The following is a 20,915-nucleotide window of genomic DNA, read 5'->3' as shown; positions in this document are numbered from 1 at the left end:
AGCAGCTCGTATTTCAGTGAAATGTCGGAATATCCTGCAGAACTGTTCAATAATCGGAATTTATGATACATCTTTGATAGTCTGTCAAATTTATTCACATTTTGTTTGAATTTCGAAATTTTTACTTCAATTGGAATCATATAGAATTGAAAACTGAAATATACAATAATTTCTGGGAAAAGGAAAAACTACCCGACCAAAGAACATGTACAAAAACGTTCAAAGGCACCAATGGATCTTACCCGTCAATACTGAGCAGAAGCGATTTTTATAAATATGAAAGTTATGATATAAAATAATTATCGAAGGTACCAGGATTGTTATTTAATACACCAGACTCGCGTTTCGTCTACATTAGACTAATCAATGACGCTCAATTCAAAATAGTTATAAAGCCAAAACAAGTACAAAGTTGAACAGCATTAAGGACCCAAAATTCCAAAAACAGTTGTGCCAAATACGGCTAATCCATTCCTGGGATACGAATATCCTTAGTTCTTCGTAAAATTCGAAGTTTTGTAAACAGGAAATCTATAAAAAAAAAGACCATAAGCGTTATCATTTACATTATTGCATTTTGAATTAAAATAGACTGTGATTCTTATCTTTCAATTAAAAAAATGTGCATACGTTTAATATAAAAAGGAAGAATTTAGTACAACAGTGAGTGACTTGATTGGTCATGCGTAGAGACATCCTTCTTCCTACTTTTTTTTCGATCGACAACTTATTTCAAAAAGATCAGCTGATTACAGAATATGCCAAATATGATTTATAAAACTTTAATAATACAGATAATCTTAAATTATGGTAAGAACACTTTTCATAATTTTCTGTTATTATTTTTCGAATCAGGAATCTTTGTCAAAATTGACATCTGAATTTGGACTTGTACCAGTTTTGAAATGTTAATCTTGAAAGGCTACCAAAGCCACATTAATGCTATTTTGTTTAATTCATTTTAAACATGCATTTGCATATTTAATTAGAACAACATATTAAATTCACAATCTTAAGGCCTGATGACACTACTGAACATCAATGTTAATCTTTCACAACATGTGGTATAATCTTAAGGGTGCTATTCTCAGCGTGCTTTTTGTGGTTTGAATGCTGTCAATTTGTTGTCTTATGAATTGACAAAGGAACATGTTAAAAAAATATAGGGTTGGGGACAGACGGCAAAATAAATTCAAAGAAGAAATTATAAAAACGATTTAAAACAACCTTATTATGGAACAACCAGGCCGGGGTGTTGATGTGGTGAAAGAGGATATTTTGTAGAGTGTTGATCTATTGTCAGCTGTTGCTACAAATGCTTATTTTTTTCTCGCAGCTTTTTCAACATATTTACAGAATTCTTTCCATTTTTAGTGTTGCTGAATATTCTTTTGTGATTTATTAATTTTACTGTTTAGTTTATGTTTTGTAATATTCATTTGACATGGCTCAATACACATACATCTCGTCATAATTTATTGTGCTGTGGTAAATTTTTTGTCAGCACTTCGGTGTTGACATGAATATCAATTATGTGGTCATTTTTATAAATTTCCTGTTTACAAAACTTTGAATTTTTCGAAAAACTAAGGATTTTCTTATCCCAGGCATAGATTACCTTAGTCGTTTTTGGCACAACTTTTTGGAATTTTGGATCCTCAATGCTCTTCAACTTTGTATTTGTTTGGTTTATAACTATTTTGATATGAGCGTCACTGATGAGTCTTATGTAGACGAAACGCGCGTCTGGCGTACTAAATTATAATCCTGGTACCTTTGATAACTATTTTGTTTTCCTCGTCTTGACGTTCGTTATTGCGTAAGTGCATTATCTCTATGACTTTCTTTCTTTGGTTTTCTTTGTTAACGTATTGTTTTTGTTTATTTCTATTAAGATTAAAACACAATGTTGACTTCTGTACTCCATTTTTGACATTTTTACTTATAATGTCTGTCTGTTTTATCAATATCGAAATTTACAAGGACAAATGAGTTAGGGAATACAATTTAAGCCCTGTACATTTGTTACTTAATGTATTAACTTCCTTATGAACTATTGAGAACATTGCAACATTGTGTTTAAGACATATTAAAAATCAATGGTTAAATAGAGGGTCCATTTCAACTGTTTTGGACTTCCTTGTTTTGTTCAAAGGAGACATGTGCCTGTTAACATACAATTGAAGGTGTATACATTAATTTATATATTGTCTCCTTGAATCTTACTTATTTTAGTAAAAAGACATAATCAATGATAGACGTGTTCATTCCTTGTCTTAGAGCCAAGCACTGGACAGTCTTTGTTTTATTTAAACCAATACATATACCACATTCGAAGAAATATTACAACCTACAGATTTTACAAAGAAATGCACCAATCCGTAACAGGAAAATAAAATGAATAAATAGCTGTATAAAACATGTTCTCGCAGGAATACTATCAACAGTGAAATAGATTTATTAAGATATGTTTTTTTCAATGAGTAATGAAACAATAAGATAAAATTTTTAGCTTTAAGAGGTATTGATAAACTTAACCTTTACAACGAGTTTTAATATTGAGGGGAATTGAGAAACCATTGCAAAACCAACGGTTATCATCCAAAAAAGTCAGTCTATGCTTGAACATTTTTAATCATAATATTTCACATAATTTTTAATGTGTTGCAGAGGCATACACAAGAGAGATTCATATGGCAAATGTATCCGAAGTTCTTGGTATTAATAGTATCAAATTGAGATGTTTATATAACACAGATCCTAATGACAAAGTTTCCGGTGTTAACTTTCTGGCCATAAATGATTCAACCGACACGTTTGTCGATATAGCAGAATCCACAGTATTTTCGCCTTATACCAAGTTACTACCTTATGGTGTGTATCTATTTGATAGTGCCAATATTACCAAATTGTCAGATTTACCATCAGAAGTTGTTCTAACATTTAATGACCTAAAATGTAAGCACGAAAGGAACTATAAGTGCAGGCTGAGTGTAAACAACGCTCCGCTAACTGAGTCGGCACCAATACAAATAATTGTCAGAGGTAAGAACAATATATTACAATATTTTTACTGACTAATCACATTGGCCTCATAATAATTACATTTTAATTTTTGCTACAAGACAAAACATACACTACTTATCATGATTTCAGTGATTAAGCAAATAAAAACATTGAATAATTCTACATTTATTAAAGAACTTTTCTGCGTATAATATACTGGAAAAAAAAATAAACACTAGCAGTAGGAACTCCACTATGAACACAACATTTCATATGATATTAAAATTATAAAATAATAAACGATGACAGCTCTCAGGTCAATTATTCATTAGTGCATCTCATTCTTTGGACATTGATAAAAGCCATTTTGTTTTACAGTATACAAAAATTCTTATAATTATATCAATAATCATTTGATCAAAGTATTGCTTGTGTGCTGTTGTAACGCATGGGCATTGATAATATAGTTCATCTTTAACAGCACTTTTACATACAGTACATTTTTGTTTTCTCATATCAAAGTTATAATATCTTTCCTTCTAAATGTTCATATTTTAAATTTGACATATTCTTTTTATCATTTGCAGTACTTCTAATTTTTCTAATCTAAAAATATGTCCGTAACTTGCTTCCAACATTTGAGTGTCTTTTATTATCATTAGAAAGCGTGTTTTTTAATTATACGTTTAAGAGTATTTAGAGAATTTGTGAAATTTGTTAAAAGATAACTGGATCAAAAAGTGTACAAGGTAAACTAGTTCTTGCTAATTGTACCGGTTGTGGTTCGACTTTTGAATATAAAAAGAAAATGTAGTATAATTGTCAAAAAGACAACCCTCCATAAGAGACCCACATGCCACAGAAATTAACAACTATATGTCACTGTACAGCCTTAAAAAATGAGCAAAACCCTTACCGCATAGTCAGCATCAAAAGGTCCCGAAATGACAAATGTAAAACAATACAAACAAACAAAAACTAGCAGCCAAATTTATGAACAAAAATGATCGAAAAACCAATATGGTACACATAACAAACGATAACCTCTGAATAAAAGGCTCATGACTTGGGACAGGTACATACATACAGAATATGGTGGGGTTACACATGTAAGCGGGAGCCGAACCCATCCATTACCTGAGACATTGGTGTACCATTACAACATAAGAACTAATTATAAAAATCAGTTGACGTGGCCGGGAACTTGTATACCACAAAAATAAAAAAGGACAGATCTGAGAGTACTAGCAGTTACTAAAAGCTAGTTCAAAGCCACTTACAACTAATAAAAAAACATCATGCATCTAAGACTAGATTATCAATCAGTACAAATCAAACCTCCAATGGATTTAGTGTAAAGACGTTTTAAACAGTCAGAGAAAAAGATGACCTTATGCAATGTTACATGTAAGATACATGTATCAAACAAATTGTAGATCCGTAAATGTGTATATTCTTTTAACAGAAATATTTAGTTTGCCTTTAATTGATTAGTAAGGAAATCAATATTAATACCAATAAAATCAACATTCAATGATCCAATTACACTGTTGAATTGGTAACCTTTTAGAATAAGTTTTTAAAGGATCAATAGGTTTACCAGGATAGTTTCTACATGTTAAACATTTCACGTTAAACATTTCCGTAGGAATGAGAATTCGCTATACCTTATGATCAAGTATGTTCATTATCGGATACGCGACATATACATTATAGAGGCCGATAGTTTAATACTGCGTTCCAATGGTCGAAAAGTTAACAGGGTTGAGATGAGTCTGCAGGTTGAAAGAGTTATAAAGGTCGACAGGGTTGACATAAGTTGAAAAGTTAATACTGTCAACATATGAACCCAGCCGATACGGTCAACCTGTCTACCAAATCAATTTGGTCAACCATCGACCGAGTCAACCCAGACAAGTTGTCGTCCCAGTCAGTACTGTCAACATATGACATAAGTAAAAGCTATATGTATCTTTATATATCATGTATATGTATAATCCTGTTAAGATAACTTGATATGTGATCTTGTGTGATACTCCTAAACTGTCCCCCACTATTTAAGCCATATACTTAAATAAACTAGGCATATGGAATAAATAATCAAGTCTCAGATAGGACAACATTTTTCAAATCGATCAAAATAGACTCTTGCAACATTTTATACAATATATTACCAAATTCTAACATGTTAAAATCAAAATACACACAAAATGATTGGATACCTTCCAAGTACACCTCATGTATGATGCATTATTTTAACATCAATTGCAAATTAATTTACGTATATATGTATCTCCAAAGTACGGATTCGTATAAAAGTATTGACCTCACTGTGTGCTTAGTTGAATGTCAAACAGTATTTATTAATTTTGGTCCCTCTCCAAGTGCTGTATTTGACTTTAATATCCCATCATTACAGTTCGCTATTTTATACAAAAATGCAGAAGTGCAAACAAGTCAAAAGTTCTAGGAAGCCAGGAATAATAATAATAAAAACCCACAAAACTATCAAGACTTGTTAAAATAAAAATAAAAAAAACCCCATAATTTTTCATTGCCCTAAACAGGTCGACAGTTTAAGAATTTTGGTCCTCAATGCTCTTCAACTTCGTACTTTATTTGGCCTTTTAAGCTGTTTTGGATTCGAGCGTCACAAATGAGTCTTTTGTAGACGAAACGCGCGTGTGGCGTAAATATAGAATTTAATCTATGATGAGTTTATTTCCTATTATACTTGTAAAACCTTACACTTTACTGATTAATAGTGAAAAATGTATAATCAATAGCCTTTGATTATGCCATGAACGATGACAGAAAAATGCAAAATGATTTCTGCAAACAAAACACAAACCGGTAAGGCTCCGTACTTTATTTACATACCGACTGTTTGTATAACAGGCAATCTACCACGCCCTTCATATATATTTTTGATGAATCAGTCCAGAATTTGCAGTGTCGTCTCTGGTGGATTTGGTCCTTGATTTTTGATGTGGTTCTTCCCAAAGTAAGATCTTTTCATGACATAAAAAGTCAATTTCTTTCTATGAAGATGATTTTTGTCAGAAACAAACACTGTTTTGTAAAAAATATATAGTTTATGTTTAAATGTGCATGGGCCATAATAATGTAAAATGACGGAAGAGATACATTAAGTGTTTCAAGATTGTATATTATTGCGATTGGTTATTTTGAATTTGTATGAATTCGTATATAAACAATGACACTGGAACGATATACCTTACTACAGCATTTTTGAGGACAATATATTTCCGCAGTTTGAGTGTAAAAAAAGATAGATCGGTGAAAACTAAACGATCCAACAATATACAACGATTTAACAACATCAGAATGCTTGAATTTTTGATCGATGGTCTGATATTTCAACAAAAGTGTTGGCATTCAAAACAATACTGTTTGTGCAAAACTACTGACCGACTGGTTGTGCACTCATATGAATCAGGATTTATACAAACGCTTTTTAAAAACATTTACTCCCTGTCAATTATCTTTTCATTTAAGTGAGTGCATGCATATATTTAATGATACAAGAAGATTCTCCTTATCGGTGAGACATTAGGCAGCCACCCATCATTATCATATTTTATCGTTACACTTACTGATTTTGACATTTCGACCGTTGGTCTGCTGTCTCACTGACTTAATTATCAACCCTTCCGTTTATTAATATTGTATCTTCCTGTTTACAACTAATGTCAATTAAATTAAACTTTTGACTAGTCATATGGGAATTTAATGAGCCATATTCGCAGTCTATGGTGTATGCTTTTTAAATCATTAAGCAGCAATCACGTTTTGAAATGAATATATAGGTAAGATTTAAACGTTTTCTTTCAAATAGGGATTTAAATATTCGTCGAATTTAATTGCAAAAATCATATTTATTATTCTTATCTTTGATTGGGTGGGTTTCTGTTCATCACCACCTGCATCCGATGTACTAGTAATAAAATGGCAATTTAGTATTTAGCAAAAAATATAAAATTATAAACCCCTTTCGCACAATGATGAATTTATAAAGACAGCATTGAACAAATTTAATTGCCTATATCTTGCAGTTCCACCTGAAAAACCTGACAAAGTTGGAATAATAATTACACCTATAATTTTTTCAACTACAACCGAAACAACAATTGTTAACACTTCTAAATTGTCAGGCACAGCAAGTTTGTACACTTCTACATCGTCAGAACCAGAAAGTGTGTACACGTCTACAACGTCAGAACCAGAACCAGAAAGTCTGTACACTTCTACATCGTCAGGAACAGAAAGTGTAGAGACTTCTACATGGTCAGGAACAGACCGTTTAAGCACATCAGCACCGCATGGAATGGAACACTCAACAGTAATAGCATCACCACGAAGCGATATTAATCAGACAACTTCACTTCGAAATGTTGGTTCAACAACCATTGATAACAGCATAACTTCTACTTCCAATTCGTTTTATTATTCATCATCTGGCAATGAGCCTCCGACTGTCTCACCAACAATACTAGAAGGAAAAAATATTACAATACGGTGCTCTGGAAATGTTGGAAAACCTACAGGAATTTTTATTTTTAAAAAGTTTCGCAAAGACCATACACCCTCAATCGATTATAACGCAACGACTACTGAAACCGAGAAAATACCAGGGAATTGTTCATACTATCGTACAAGTCACCTCATATTAGCGGTAACTGCTGAAGACAATCAGGCAGTGATACGATGCGTTGTTGTTTCACCTTTAGCGGGACATGATCTGTATACAGATTCAGAACAATTGGAGGTTGAATGTAAGTATACGATGATAGTTCTTTTAAGATTTGGATATTAGGTAATACGTTTATATGATTGGATGAGAGGGCTTCCCGTATTGGCTGTTTACGCTACTTATTTTTTTTCGAAAAACGACTTTGAAGATCGTTGAACGAACTACTTTTTGCAATAAATGTAAACAAGATGGAGGTGATAATAACACAATTTGACGGGGCGTTAGAAATATTTATTTTCAATTTAGTTCTATCATTAATTAAGAGAATAAACACAACACATTAATTTGAATGTTAATACAGTTTATTATTTTCCAGAGATAACCAATGTCATTGAGTTCTTCTGTCGCGTTAACCAAAAAAGATATGTTTGTGCCAAGCAATTCAATCATAGAATTCTACAATTCACGTGTGAGAGAGGTGACGAGTTGGAAAATTAATTTTCATATGACTTTGTTTAATTTGAAAAAAAATTATTTTTCATTACACACAAATAATCATGAAAATCCAAAGGAGTGAATTCGCCTAGTTTATACACCAACCAACAAAGTCTTTTTAAAAGAAATCTGCTGATGCAATAAGCAACCAACTGTCTAAATCTTTTGAGAGAAAACGTGACATGAGAAGGAAGATTTTCAAGTTATGTTTAATTTTGTCATATCGGACATAAACCTTTTAATTGAAATTGAACAAAATAATTTCTATAATCTTTATACAATATTTTTTTCATAGAACGCATGGTATGTACTTGTTTGTTGTGTGTTTAGAATAGAATCATTATCTGTTTGCATTCAACCTTTTTGAGTTTTTCTAGATCTATTTCATTTCCTTGTTTTAGTTTTGTTTGTAAGACAGGCTTATGAAGTACAACAAGCACTTGCTAGAGCAAACTCAAAGTCAGATATTTGTTCACCAAGCCAGTGCTTCACTGTATACGACCTTTCATTTGATAAGTGACTTTTTACTTGTCGCACTTAATGAATAAAGCCTTCTAATTGTTCAAATTCGGAAGTATGATACCTGGAATGAGACTTGATGACCTTCAACAACTTTACCTTAGCATAATTATTTTTTGCACTTATTGAACCCACCCAATCTATTTTTGGGTACGTATGTGATAATTGAAATATACGCTTTATGGACTTTCATGGGGTTCAAATGCGACAACTTTACCATCGAGAAATTTTTGAAAAATGCAAATTTTATAAAGACTATCAGGAGAAAATTAATAAAGGTTTTAAAATATGTAGAGATATGTTACTACCACCATTCAACTCAGTTCCACTTCACCTTTCAAATGTCACAAGGACAAAGTCATAGTACGCTGAAAGGGACTAGTTTCATCAAAATCTTGACATTGGCATAAAATTAAAGGTCTTGCAATACTGATCAATTTGGCAATTAGATTACTATTTATTATGTTTTAAAAGATATAGACTGAATACAATATTTTTACGAATGATCTCATCGTAACTTTTAACTTTGGACGGTTTTGAGTCTAGGGTATACACTGTGAACTCTTCGTGAGTAACATTTGATACACTCTATGTATGCATCGATCTATTATCGTTTTATAGATAGGCAAGATTGATATTTCTGCGTAAAAACACATTTTGCTGTCAGTGACATTTGATCTTGGTGTAGATTAAAGGTCATATTAACTGAAGATTCTAAGTCCCCACGACTCCAGATTCCCTAAATTTAGTTTTTCAAAAGTTGTGTATAATCTTTCAAAAAAAATTACTCTTATAGGGTTAATAACAACATGTAAATGTTACGTAATATTGTTATCTGTTGCTGTACATGTTGTTATTTTAAAATCATTATATCTGTAATAAATATTCAGAAAAATGCTTTTAAAAGAAGTTGTTCAAAGGGGATATAACACTCATAGGGAATGATGAAAACCAACACAGCATCATGATGAGATCTGCCTAATATCCAACAATTGTCAAGTTGTCTGAAATTACAACGAGAAAGTCGAGGAGAAACATAGGGACGAGATATAACTTTTTAAGGGAAAAATGAATTCTTACATAGTAATATCTGGTGATAAATCATGATTAAGTCTGTCGATGGTCATGGTGACTTCAATAGAAATGGGGAAGGTCCTGTAAAAAGATGTTGAAAGATAACATTTGTTTTAAAATCTGTTGGATATTTCCTTCACATAGGTGAAAAACTTAAATATCTGACTGAAACCTTTAATATTCTGTTGAGAAATTTAATAGTGCTTGATATGTTAATGTAGACAAACTTAAATGTGTTATAGCACTCTGGATCATATACACATTTATGTAGAAGGCGTCACTTTCAATGTGTAGTTACAATGCACCTATGCATATATTCGGCATTTTTAACTTTACAGACTGATCTATCGTTTTGCTTATTATCAAATGAAACTGCAAACTGTTGGGAGGAGAATGAAAAAGAAACAAAAATATATAAATAAATGTTCTTTTAAAAGAATACTAACCTAAATGAAAAATAAATTGAAGGCATATTGTCTTATTTCTTATTTACCTCATGATAGACTGTATAAGCAACACAACTTTAACGTATATATACTTTTGTTTGTATCATAGGCATACATATTATTTATTGATAAATATAATTCATATTGTTATTTTTATATTTTCTGATTAGATAGATTGATTATTGAGAGACTTCTAATCAAATTCATTACACAAATCAAATGTGAACTTAAATATTTAATACTTAGGTGACCTTACCCATTACGTCAGGTGTATATGTATATATTATGTTAAACAATGATAATTGACACACTACTTTAATTACGCAAGTCATTATAATAAAAAATCTACTTACTTACTTACTTATTAGAAAGTTATTCTGAATCTGCATATTTCTTCACACATTCTAGTTGAAGAAAAACATTCTTGGACAAAACTGCAAACGATTGTCATGAATATAATATTCACCATCAAATATTACCATGATATAACCTTATCTTCCCCTATTATAATGTTTCCCTGACGCCTTTGATAATCTTGAACTTGAAAAGAGTCATCAATTTTCTGTTCAGGAAACTCTCTTTATTTCTGAAAGCATGACGGATTGCCTAACAATGCCAGTTTTGAACACCACATGTATGCATTTTCTTTTTTTTAACTTTCTTCTTTCAGATAAAGTGAGAATGCCAACTGTTACAAAGCATCCTGATAAACAAAAGTATATAGTCGGTGAAGACACTTCAATAACATTATCGTGCAAAGGTGACGGAAATCCTACACCCATATATCGTTGGTATAAAGATAACCATGATGATCTCATTACCACTGCTGAAAACTTCATCCTTAGGAACATAAATACAACAGACAGTGGGCTATATACTTGTAACGTCAGCAATACCATCAATGGCCTTACCTACACAGAAGTTGCTACAATAGAGGTCAATATTATGAACGAAGGTAACCTAAATGCATTAAGTAGTTGCAAAGATTAAGTGTTTATGCCCTTACAAAGCTAAATATACATATTCCGGATCTCAGTTATCTAAACCATGTGCATTTGACTGTATTATTTTTGTCTATGAAGACCTGCGTATCAAGTTATTCAAAAGTGTACACCAAATTATTATTCATTTAAAGCAAATATAAAGAATTATTTCGTCTTTATTCCGTATAATTCCTTCTAAATTCTATTTAAAGGCGTAAATCAAGAAAAACGTGAACTACTTCATGACAAAATCATAAATATGAGCTGATAGACAAAACACTTTTCCACAATCAGAAGACTATAGAATTATTGATAAAAATTCCTAGAAAGGTAAATGAGTTTTTGGTAAAACAGAAATTATTAACTAAAATAAAACATTTCATCACACAAATGAAGATCCTGCATTTTACACATGTTACAGTGCTAATGTGTTAATATTTTAAAGGGGTTCACGTTGAATAAAGTGTTTTCATCTTTCATTGTTCGTTCATGTTTATCTTCAATTCTGCTTTATTTTAAATTTCTTTATTGATCATATGTTTAATCAGTTTAGAACATCACATTAATGATAAGTGCATATTTCATAGGTGATACAAAATACACAACTTCAAATCAATGAAGTACTTTCATATAACTACTTCTACGCACTATTCCTGGTCGTTTAAGATTTACTAATAACCTGACTTACAATAACACGATAATATTGATGTTATTATAAAGATTGCACATCGTTTTTGTATTTGTATTTGCAGAAGTTGATATAATCGTAAAAAGAATAGTAAGAATAGTCGACTAAATCAAATTTTGGTGTCTTCAAACATACATATTTACTTTTGTATTGTTTTTTCTTCATATTTTCATTATCAAAGCTGATAAAACAACAACCGAATCTACTTCAACAGGCAGTTCGTCTGGCGCTTATTATGTAAACGAAAATTCAAGTGGGAACGTAGGTATGTATTTCTTTTTCTTTAAATTGGTATCTTTAAAATTTATCCCCAAAACTGAATTAAATTTTTTGACATAGTTCTTTTAATGAAGATGATATTGGAAATTAGGTTTGTGTAAAGTGTATTAATTGAGAAGGTAAATTAGTACAAAAATATATTCCTGAGTTATAGTTACTAAAATCATATTAATTGTTTTCTTAATAATAAGTTTTGAGAACTACCCTGTTTTGATTCTATTACAATTGGTTTTTTTTTAATTAAAATTAATTCGATTACGTCTTATATTATGATATATTCAATACACTGCTGAACCTACTGATAAAAAGTATAGTATTACAATTTCTCTTAACATTTCTAGTCCTTTGACTACAAGCTATACTTTACTGAAGGTTGAACATGTAATAATGAACTTTTATTTTTTGGCAGATATTTGCTTTTTTTCCTATAATATAACTTATTTATGTATTCGGCGATACATTTTTACAATACACACGATTTTTAGTTTAAGTTTATTGTAGTAGGATCATTCATGTTTTAAAAACATGTTTTTAAGACATCATTGCAATTTGTTGGGATCGTCGGAAATCCAATTTTACTTCTAAAAAAGGAAGATGTGGTATGATTGTCAATGACACAACTCTCCACAAGAGACCAAAATAAAACAGAAATTAACAACTATAGGCCTTCAACAATGAGCAAAGCCCATACCGAAAAGTCAACTGTAAAAGGTCCCGAAATGACAATGTAAAACAATTCAAACGAGAAAACTAACAGCCTAATTTATATAAACATTGAACGAAAAACAGGGTCAGGCACATACATACAGAATGTGCCGGGGTTAACAACATATCATTTTATTCGTTTGTTTAATGCTTCACTTATATTTGTACTTAACTAACTCACTAATAAAATATTTCAACTTACGAGCTCGTTGTATTATTACTTCCATCATCACAAGCAAAAACGACTGTACAAATAATTACTTTTCGATTTTGTCCGATAATATCAGGGTAACTCTCTTAATCGGAAAAGATTGGACCAAATGATGAACAGATTTCTTTGACAATTATGTACGAATAAAGGCAACAGTATCATACCGCTGTTCAAAAGTCAATAATCGATTGAGAGAAAACAATTCCGGGTTACAAACTAAAACTGATGGAAACATATCAAATATAAAAGGATTTTTACAAATATTTTAATTGTAAACAAATCTGTATTTACCTCCACCGTTATCTCCGAAAACCAAGTGTAGTAGGCTAAGTAAGGTACAAGGCATACACAACATCATGAACTTTATCGATCTGAAGATTAATATTTGAGAGTAGAAGGAACAGCGGTACAATATATATAGAAATTACATTTCGTATGTATTGAAAAAATATAGTCATTACACAGCATTCCTTCTTTCATTTATCTTGATAGAAATGTACCTTTTTCTGCTTTCCCACCTTTTTTTTAAACTTGCATGTAAAATTTATACAAAAAATTAATTCATTTTGTAGGTCCAGTTATTGGTGGTGTTCTGGGGGCTGCAGTTTCCATTGTCGTTATTATCGTCATAACATATTGTGTCTATAAAAGGAGAAGGTAAGTATACAGTCACATTATCGTCCTTCATTTTTGCTAATATGCTTTGTCTATGTGCTTTTTTGTGTTTCCTTTTAAACATAACGTGGCTCTGTACTTTTATATCCCGTCATTTTGTTATTGTTCAATATTATTTTTTGTTTTGTTAACATTCATTTTTGCAAATATGTCTTTTTAAGTTTCTTTGATACATATGACGTGGCTTATACATCCCGTCATTGTGTTAATGTGCCATAATTGCAAACGTTTGTTTATAGATTTTTTTTTTTGTGATAAAGATAGGAATTCAATGTGGAATGATGTACCCTATTTGTGACACTTTTACCAAGTATGTCTGTTTGTTTTGTTCACCCATCGTTGTCAAGAAATGAAATTTTATGCAACTGTCATACAAATGAAAGGTTTAGTTCACCAATCATTTTTTATTTAAGAAAATGCCTGTACCAAGTCATGAATATGACAGTTGTTGTCCATTTGTTTGATATATTCGAGCTTTCGATTTTGCCATTTAATTTAGGACTTACCATATTGAAATTGCTCGGAGTTCATTTTTTTTTTATATTTTACTTTTCATTTAAAAAAATTATTACGTCAATGTAAATCAATTTCAATTAATATTAGCTAGAAATTAGTTATAATTCTAGGTTTAAAAATAATATAAATAAAACAAGAAATCTATAAACCTTATAATTTAGCAGTAAGCTCATCATTGATACCAGGATTAAAGTTTTGTTTGCCAGACTAGTGTTTCGTCTACAAATAACTCACAAGTAACGCTCGTATAAAAAAATAAAAAAAGTTTGAAAGGCTAAAATAAAGTACAAAGTTGAATAGTATTGAGGATCGGAATTCCGAAGTTTTTGCCGATTAAAACTCATAAGTGGAAACCAAACATACAACACTATGGTACAAAAAGAAAAAGACAAACAAAAGTTCTGATATATGTGTAAGCAATTGACTTAAACATTGGAACATATGTATAGGGTTAAATTTTCTTCTATACATCCATTTAGAAAAATAGAAATATAAACACATGTTTCAAAGAAACAATGCAAGATAAGAAGAACGAAAAACCACAAAAAACAGTATACACATCAAATTGAAATCACATTAAATATCACTTAACAGATGTCTTATATTACATAGAACATCATGACTTAATGTTTTAGTATTGCATATAGTTAACCTATACTAGTTTTGTTTTACAGAAAGATAAGCGAAACTATATTACAAAATGAGTCACAATGTCTCGATGGCTATGAATCAAAAGCGATTGTAGAATCTATGACTGGTAGTTATGATTATATTGCTTTGGAAGAAGATACCAATAAAACACAAACGGTTGATAACGGACATGAAGTTGAAGATATTAGAGAACACAATCAAGAGTACTTGAAGAAACAAGAGGAAGACGAACACAAAAAGAACGATTCGTACGTATACAAAAACTGTAAAAAACAAAACCAGTATAACGGTTAACAATACATATTTTTTCGGCGCTTTATACGCAGAGGTATTACACAATTTAGTAATGAGTGTTTGTCTAATTTTCTAAATGCAGCATGTATAGTTTTTTTTTAAAGACAAAATGTACAACAGATTTTGTCCATTACGTATAATTTTCATGAAATAATTTTGTTTTAATTAGACCTTATTCATACCAACTTAAAAATTCTTGCTTTTTATATGTAAATAATTTTGTGTGAGTGACTTTTAAAGAGCGTATGTTGCTCCTGTTTGAAAAACTGAAATACTCGTCAAGATGTTCGATATTTGTATCCATTTTTCGTTTTCTCCTGGTTATATGAAAAATGAATCGTATTACCAATATCACTAAAGCGGATTTAATTTGCAACGTTAAATTGATATCACATTTAAATATTGACAACATTTCAAGACAAACATAATTAACCCTGTAGTATTGAATGTTGAGGTAGAAGCTGTTGGTAACATTTTTATTTTCGCCTTTTTCATGTATTATTTTTCATTGAAACTAGTCCTGCAAGTGTTACACGTATAAGTAACATATACTTTGCCACAAATAATAAACTCAATAACTAGATGTCAGGCTAGTCTATTTGATACTATATATTTAGAAATTCATTACCTAAACCTGCTGTACATGCCCCAGTAAACGAAGCAACAAAGTCGAAAAACAAGGAAATTACAGATTTCCTACAGTTTTCCGATAAACAAGAAGGCACGTATGCTGAAACACACGAAGGCATTTATGATAAAGCTGGAATTAGGCGTCACAAACAAAACGAAAACGATGAGCACTTTGACACATCGAATATTTCAAGGTAAGTGATGACAAGTGATGATTACGAAAATATCAACAAATATTAAAGCTCTATGCTTTGGCGATCACTTTTTCCCAAATTTTTACAAAGAAAAATATATGTTTCCGTTTGTCAATGAAGCAACTGTCAACAAGAAAAAGACATGGATGTAAAATGATTCATTGAATAAGTCTGTTTTGATTTGAAAGTCGCAATGATGTCCAATGGTATCTTCAAAATGTTCATAAATTACGTTATATAAAGAAGAAGATAAAAAGCCTTGCACAATTTTTATTAAAAAGAATAACATTTCTTTAAACTTAGTAACTATACCAATAGCATTACGTGATAGTTTGATGGTTTTTTTTTTATATAGTTGTAGAAAATATGTATCTGCTTTACATTTTTTTCAATATAAAATGCATAATTTTGTACTATTTTATCCTGCCGTTGAATAAAAAAGCATTTTTCGAGTAATTGATACGGAAATTTGATTTCGACAGTGTGTTAAATCAAAAAAGATATGAAGAAAGAACATACCTGCTGTCAATGTGGAACGGGTCCAGTTATATTTTCCATGTGTATTTATTTGAAATGTTTTATATTAATTTTGAAGACATTGAATATCTCTTTTACAGCAACCAAAACAGCAATGTAGATAACGAATTCCAGATAGGATGTTACAACAACCAAGCATTTGAAAAAGAAGAAAATGGCAAAATTGCAACCGTGTCTTCGACAATTCTTTCTTCAGATGGCTTTCAAGTCGATGAACATACACATTCAAATTCTAATATCCAATCGAAAGAAGGGTACGAAAATATCATTGGTGAAGATCAAACCGATACACCTGAAGAGAATAGTTCTCATCGAACAGCATTGTAAAATAAATTGTAAATCCTTTTAAAAAGGTCGACCGTTACGAAAAATAACCTTAAGGTTGAGTGCTTTTTAGAATGTTAGTATGTAAATATCAATTAAGAACAACAGAAAGTTTGATATGCAAGATCAAACACTTCATCCTCAATCTCAGACGTTTGATTTCTTTCACATACGCTTATACCCTAAACCTTTTTTATTTTTACTTAACTGGCATTGTAACTTAACAAAAACACCAAAGGCCGTCTTGAAATCATATTTATACTTAATATTCAAAGAAAGATAATTCTGACTTTTTAGACTAGTGTTTATATTTTTTTTTAGTTTTACTCCTCCTATGATATTTCGAATACACTATAAATAAGACGTATCAATTCATTCATAATACGAAATCACTAAACAAACAAGTAAAAAAATCAGACAAAAGACGGACGTTTTTTTTTTACAAAAATATAAAGGCTGTCATATGGCTCCTTGTAATCCAATAAAAGAAACAATGTCTTAACCGATATAAAATAGGACAAGTTACATTATTTGCCTAAGCCTGTGCTGCTGTCTGTTTGTCTTGTTTCATGACTAGATTTTGGTTGAAGGTATGGTTAAAACATCAACGGTGCAAATTGTTCGTCAATAGTTGATTTTAGGGTGTGGTCGCAGCACTTTAAATTCAGCAAAGACATGATAGATGCTAATTAAAATACTGATTCATAAATATACAGTGTTAGACCAAGATTTCGTTTCTTTTTGCATGAATTCAAATATGCTATAGGCGACTGAATAGTCCCGAAATTACTTATTCCGACGTGAAAAGTGAGTTATTCAATTTAACACCATATATATTGAAGTAATATTAATATTAATGCATACACAGATATTTTACTTAAAACAATAAATTTTCCAAATTGGATACAAGTATGATTTTTTGCATACAGTAAAAACTTTAAAATTTTGATGGATTCAGTCGAGGATTATGCCAGGCAATGGGCTTAGCGCGAGAAAGAAGACGTAGATACTCTTTCCGAATGGATTAAGACAGTGAGGTCGGTGATACAAATCAGAATTAAGAAACTGAATGGGTCTATCAATGCCCATGCTACGTCAACCTTTAAAGACCCATATGTTGCAAAACACTTATCCTACCTCTATGACAAATATGTTGTTGTCCCCGCAGATAAAGCTCCAAACAACATCGTGTTTGTGTGGAAAACTCGTTACATGTACTGCTTGAAAAACTAATTAGGTATTGACAATTCACTTGGAAACTCAACACATACCCTCACCACTCTTACCAAAGAGAAAATCCTGGATAATCATAGGTCTGTTCTATGTTCTTTTGGAATTTCAACCAAAGATGAAGAACTGGATCTTCCGTCACTGTATTGGATACCTAAACTACATAAGTGTCCTTACAAACAACTGTATATTGCTGGGTCTTCCAAGTGCTCCAAGAAACTTCTTTCTAAATTATTAACATCTATTTTATCAGCAATCAAAGACGGGCTCCAAAGATATTGTGACACTGCCTATTCTAGAGGTGGCGTGAATCAGATGTGGATACTTTTAAAAAAATCCACGGATCTTTTAGAGTACATACAATCTAACTCTCTTTCATCTTGTAACAGTTTTAAAACATTTGACTTTTCTACTCTTTACACAAGTATCCCACATTCCAAACTAAAAGACAAATTGAAAGAGTTGGTATTGCTTTGCTTCATTAAAAAGAATGGCCAACGTAGATACAAGTATCTTGTCTTAAGGAGGGATAAATCCTACTTTGTAAAGGATTACTCTGATTCAAACAAAAAAATTCTCTGAAACTGATATTATCAAGATGCTTGATTTCTTGATTGACATCATATTTTTTACGTTCGGAGGACGTGTTTTTCCACAGACTGTCGGCATTCCAATGGGAACAAATTGTGCCCCTCTACTTGCCGACTTGTTTCTTTATTATTATGAGGCTGACTTCATGCAGGAACTTCTTAGGAAGAAAGATAAGAAGTAAGCGATATCCTTTAACTCTACTTTCCGCTATATAGATGATGTTCTTTCACTAAATAATTCAAATCAAACAGATAAAGGATACTACAGATACAGTTAAGTCGGCCTCATATCTTGACTTACATCTAGAAATTGACAATGAGGGTCGGTTGAAAACAAAACTTTACAACAAAAGAGATGATTTCAGCTTTCCAATTGTGAACTTTCCATTTCTAAGTAGCAACATTCCAGCAGCACCTGCATACGGGGTATAAATCTCCCAATTGATACGATATTCCCGTGCTTGCATTTCCTATCATGATTCCATTTCTAAGTTTCTTCCGTGCAATATATATTATATTATTCTGACAATTTAAAAAAAAAAGAAATGTTTATACCCTAACTCGCCGTGATCATTTTTATATGCTACAATACCGCCACCCCGTGTCAAGCATAGCCGAACGGTGAAATAAGACTAATGTTTGCATTGGTTGAAAATATGTGACCAAAATAAATCATAAAATTTAGCCTCTGTTTCTACCAGCATTGCTTTTAATAAGCGTATTCATCATAGAAATAGTTAAAAACATGCTAGTACATCACAGCGTTACCTCGATAAGTAAGAAAAGAATAGTAAACCTAAATCGATAACTATCTTGCTGTAGTATCCTGAAATATTGTTACACAATAAGAAAGAAAGATAAAAATAACACTATATAAAAGAAAGATACAAATGACACTTACGTGTTTGCTTAATAGAGGTTAATATTATAAAGGTGACAAAAACAATAAAAAAAAACCGTACTGCATTAAAGAAAAATTACTGCTATTGTAGCTAAGAGATATAATTCAATTTCGTGTAATATAATGAGCTGAATATATCAATCTTAGTCCTGGGTATACTTATTATACTGTGGATTCATTATTTTTTCGTATGATACCAATATTCGTGGAATTCGTGGGTACAGATGAACCACGAATTTAAATGATCAACGAATTACAAATTTTCCATAGACTTGCAAGCAGACTTTGGCAGAACCACGAAATTAAATGTCCACGAAAGTCCAAGTTTTGTCCAGACACGAAATTTGATACCCATGAAAACAAATGAATCCATAGTTATAAGGAAACCAAATTATTTAGATAAAAAAGGAAAATTGAAAATTGAAAAAAAATTAAAGTAGACCTCTTTTCTACAAACTCATGATAAATCCTGAATGACCACAGTGGAGTTTGCGAGCTTAAATAAGATCAGTTGTTTCAACATCCTTTTGTTTATTCAGATATGAACGTTATCATATAATAAGAAATGTGGCTTTACCCTAAAATAACCTAAATTAGTATACATCATGATGAGCATAAGTTGTAAAAGCAAAACACACAATGCTAACATGTACAGTCCAAGACAAACACCTATTAAACTATATTCTTAGAAATCAAGTAGAGGATCTTGCAACCAAAACATGTTAATCCCATCACGATCTCCATGTGTCTATAGTAAGGCAACAACCTTAATTCTACTGGCTGTAGTTTATTTTCTATTTCATTCATTGTTTTGTTTTTAGTTTTGTTGTTTTTTAAATAAAATTTGCTGTTGGTTTTCATGTTTGAATTTCCCCTAAACATTGTCATTTTATAGCCTTCTTTACGGTTTTAGCTTGGCGCATGTCTACGTAATTTGTTCCCTTGTGGATAATTGTCTGATATTTAATATTGAAGATACAAGTATATGATGACAAGAAGGTTTTTGAGAGATTTACGTATCTTCAAAATCTTTTATTTCATTTCATTTTCCATGAAACCAGATTCTGTGTCTTTTATTAAGGGAATAAAACATTAATATATACAGTTCTTCGGGTTGGTAAGCTGTCCAATAACCTTAAGGTACATCGTATTGACTGTTGAAAATATGAAGTATTGATCTAATCCGTTTTAAGGAAGAACAAGTGTAGGACTATGATTGAAGTATAACTATTCAAGATACAGCATTATATAAA

General features: G+C 31.1%; 1 protein-coding gene across 1 annotated transcript; it reads left to right on the top strand.

Annotated features, from left to right (window-relative positions):
- Nucleotides 1-703: 703 nt before the first annotated feature.
- LOC139489020 (uncharacterized) lies at nucleotides 704-16,971 on the top strand. The gene is made up of 9 exons (XM_071275061.1): nucleotides 704-810; nucleotides 2,671-3,045; nucleotides 7,083-7,802; nucleotides 10,925-11,209; nucleotides 12,107-12,190; nucleotides 13,693-13,777; nucleotides 14,986-15,210; nucleotides 15,874-16,080; nucleotides 16,698-16,971. Exons 1-9 carry the CDS (start codon nucleotides 759-761, stop codon nucleotides 16,942-16,944), a joined length of 2,280 nt encoding a protein of 759 aa, XP_071131162.1. The 5' UTR covers nucleotides 704-758; the 3' UTR covers nucleotides 16,945-16,971.
- The last annotated feature ends 3,944 nt before the right edge of the window (nucleotides 16,972-20,915 follow it).

Source organism: Mytilus edulis, chromosome 9, assembly GCF_963676685.1.
Source record: "Mytilus edulis chromosome 9, xbMytEdul2.2, whole genome shotgun sequence".
NCBI classification, from domain to species: Eukaryota; Metazoa; Mollusca; class Bivalvia; order Mytilida; family Mytilidae; genus Mytilus; species Mytilus edulis.
This window is presented reverse-complemented; position numbering and strand designations above follow the sequence as displayed.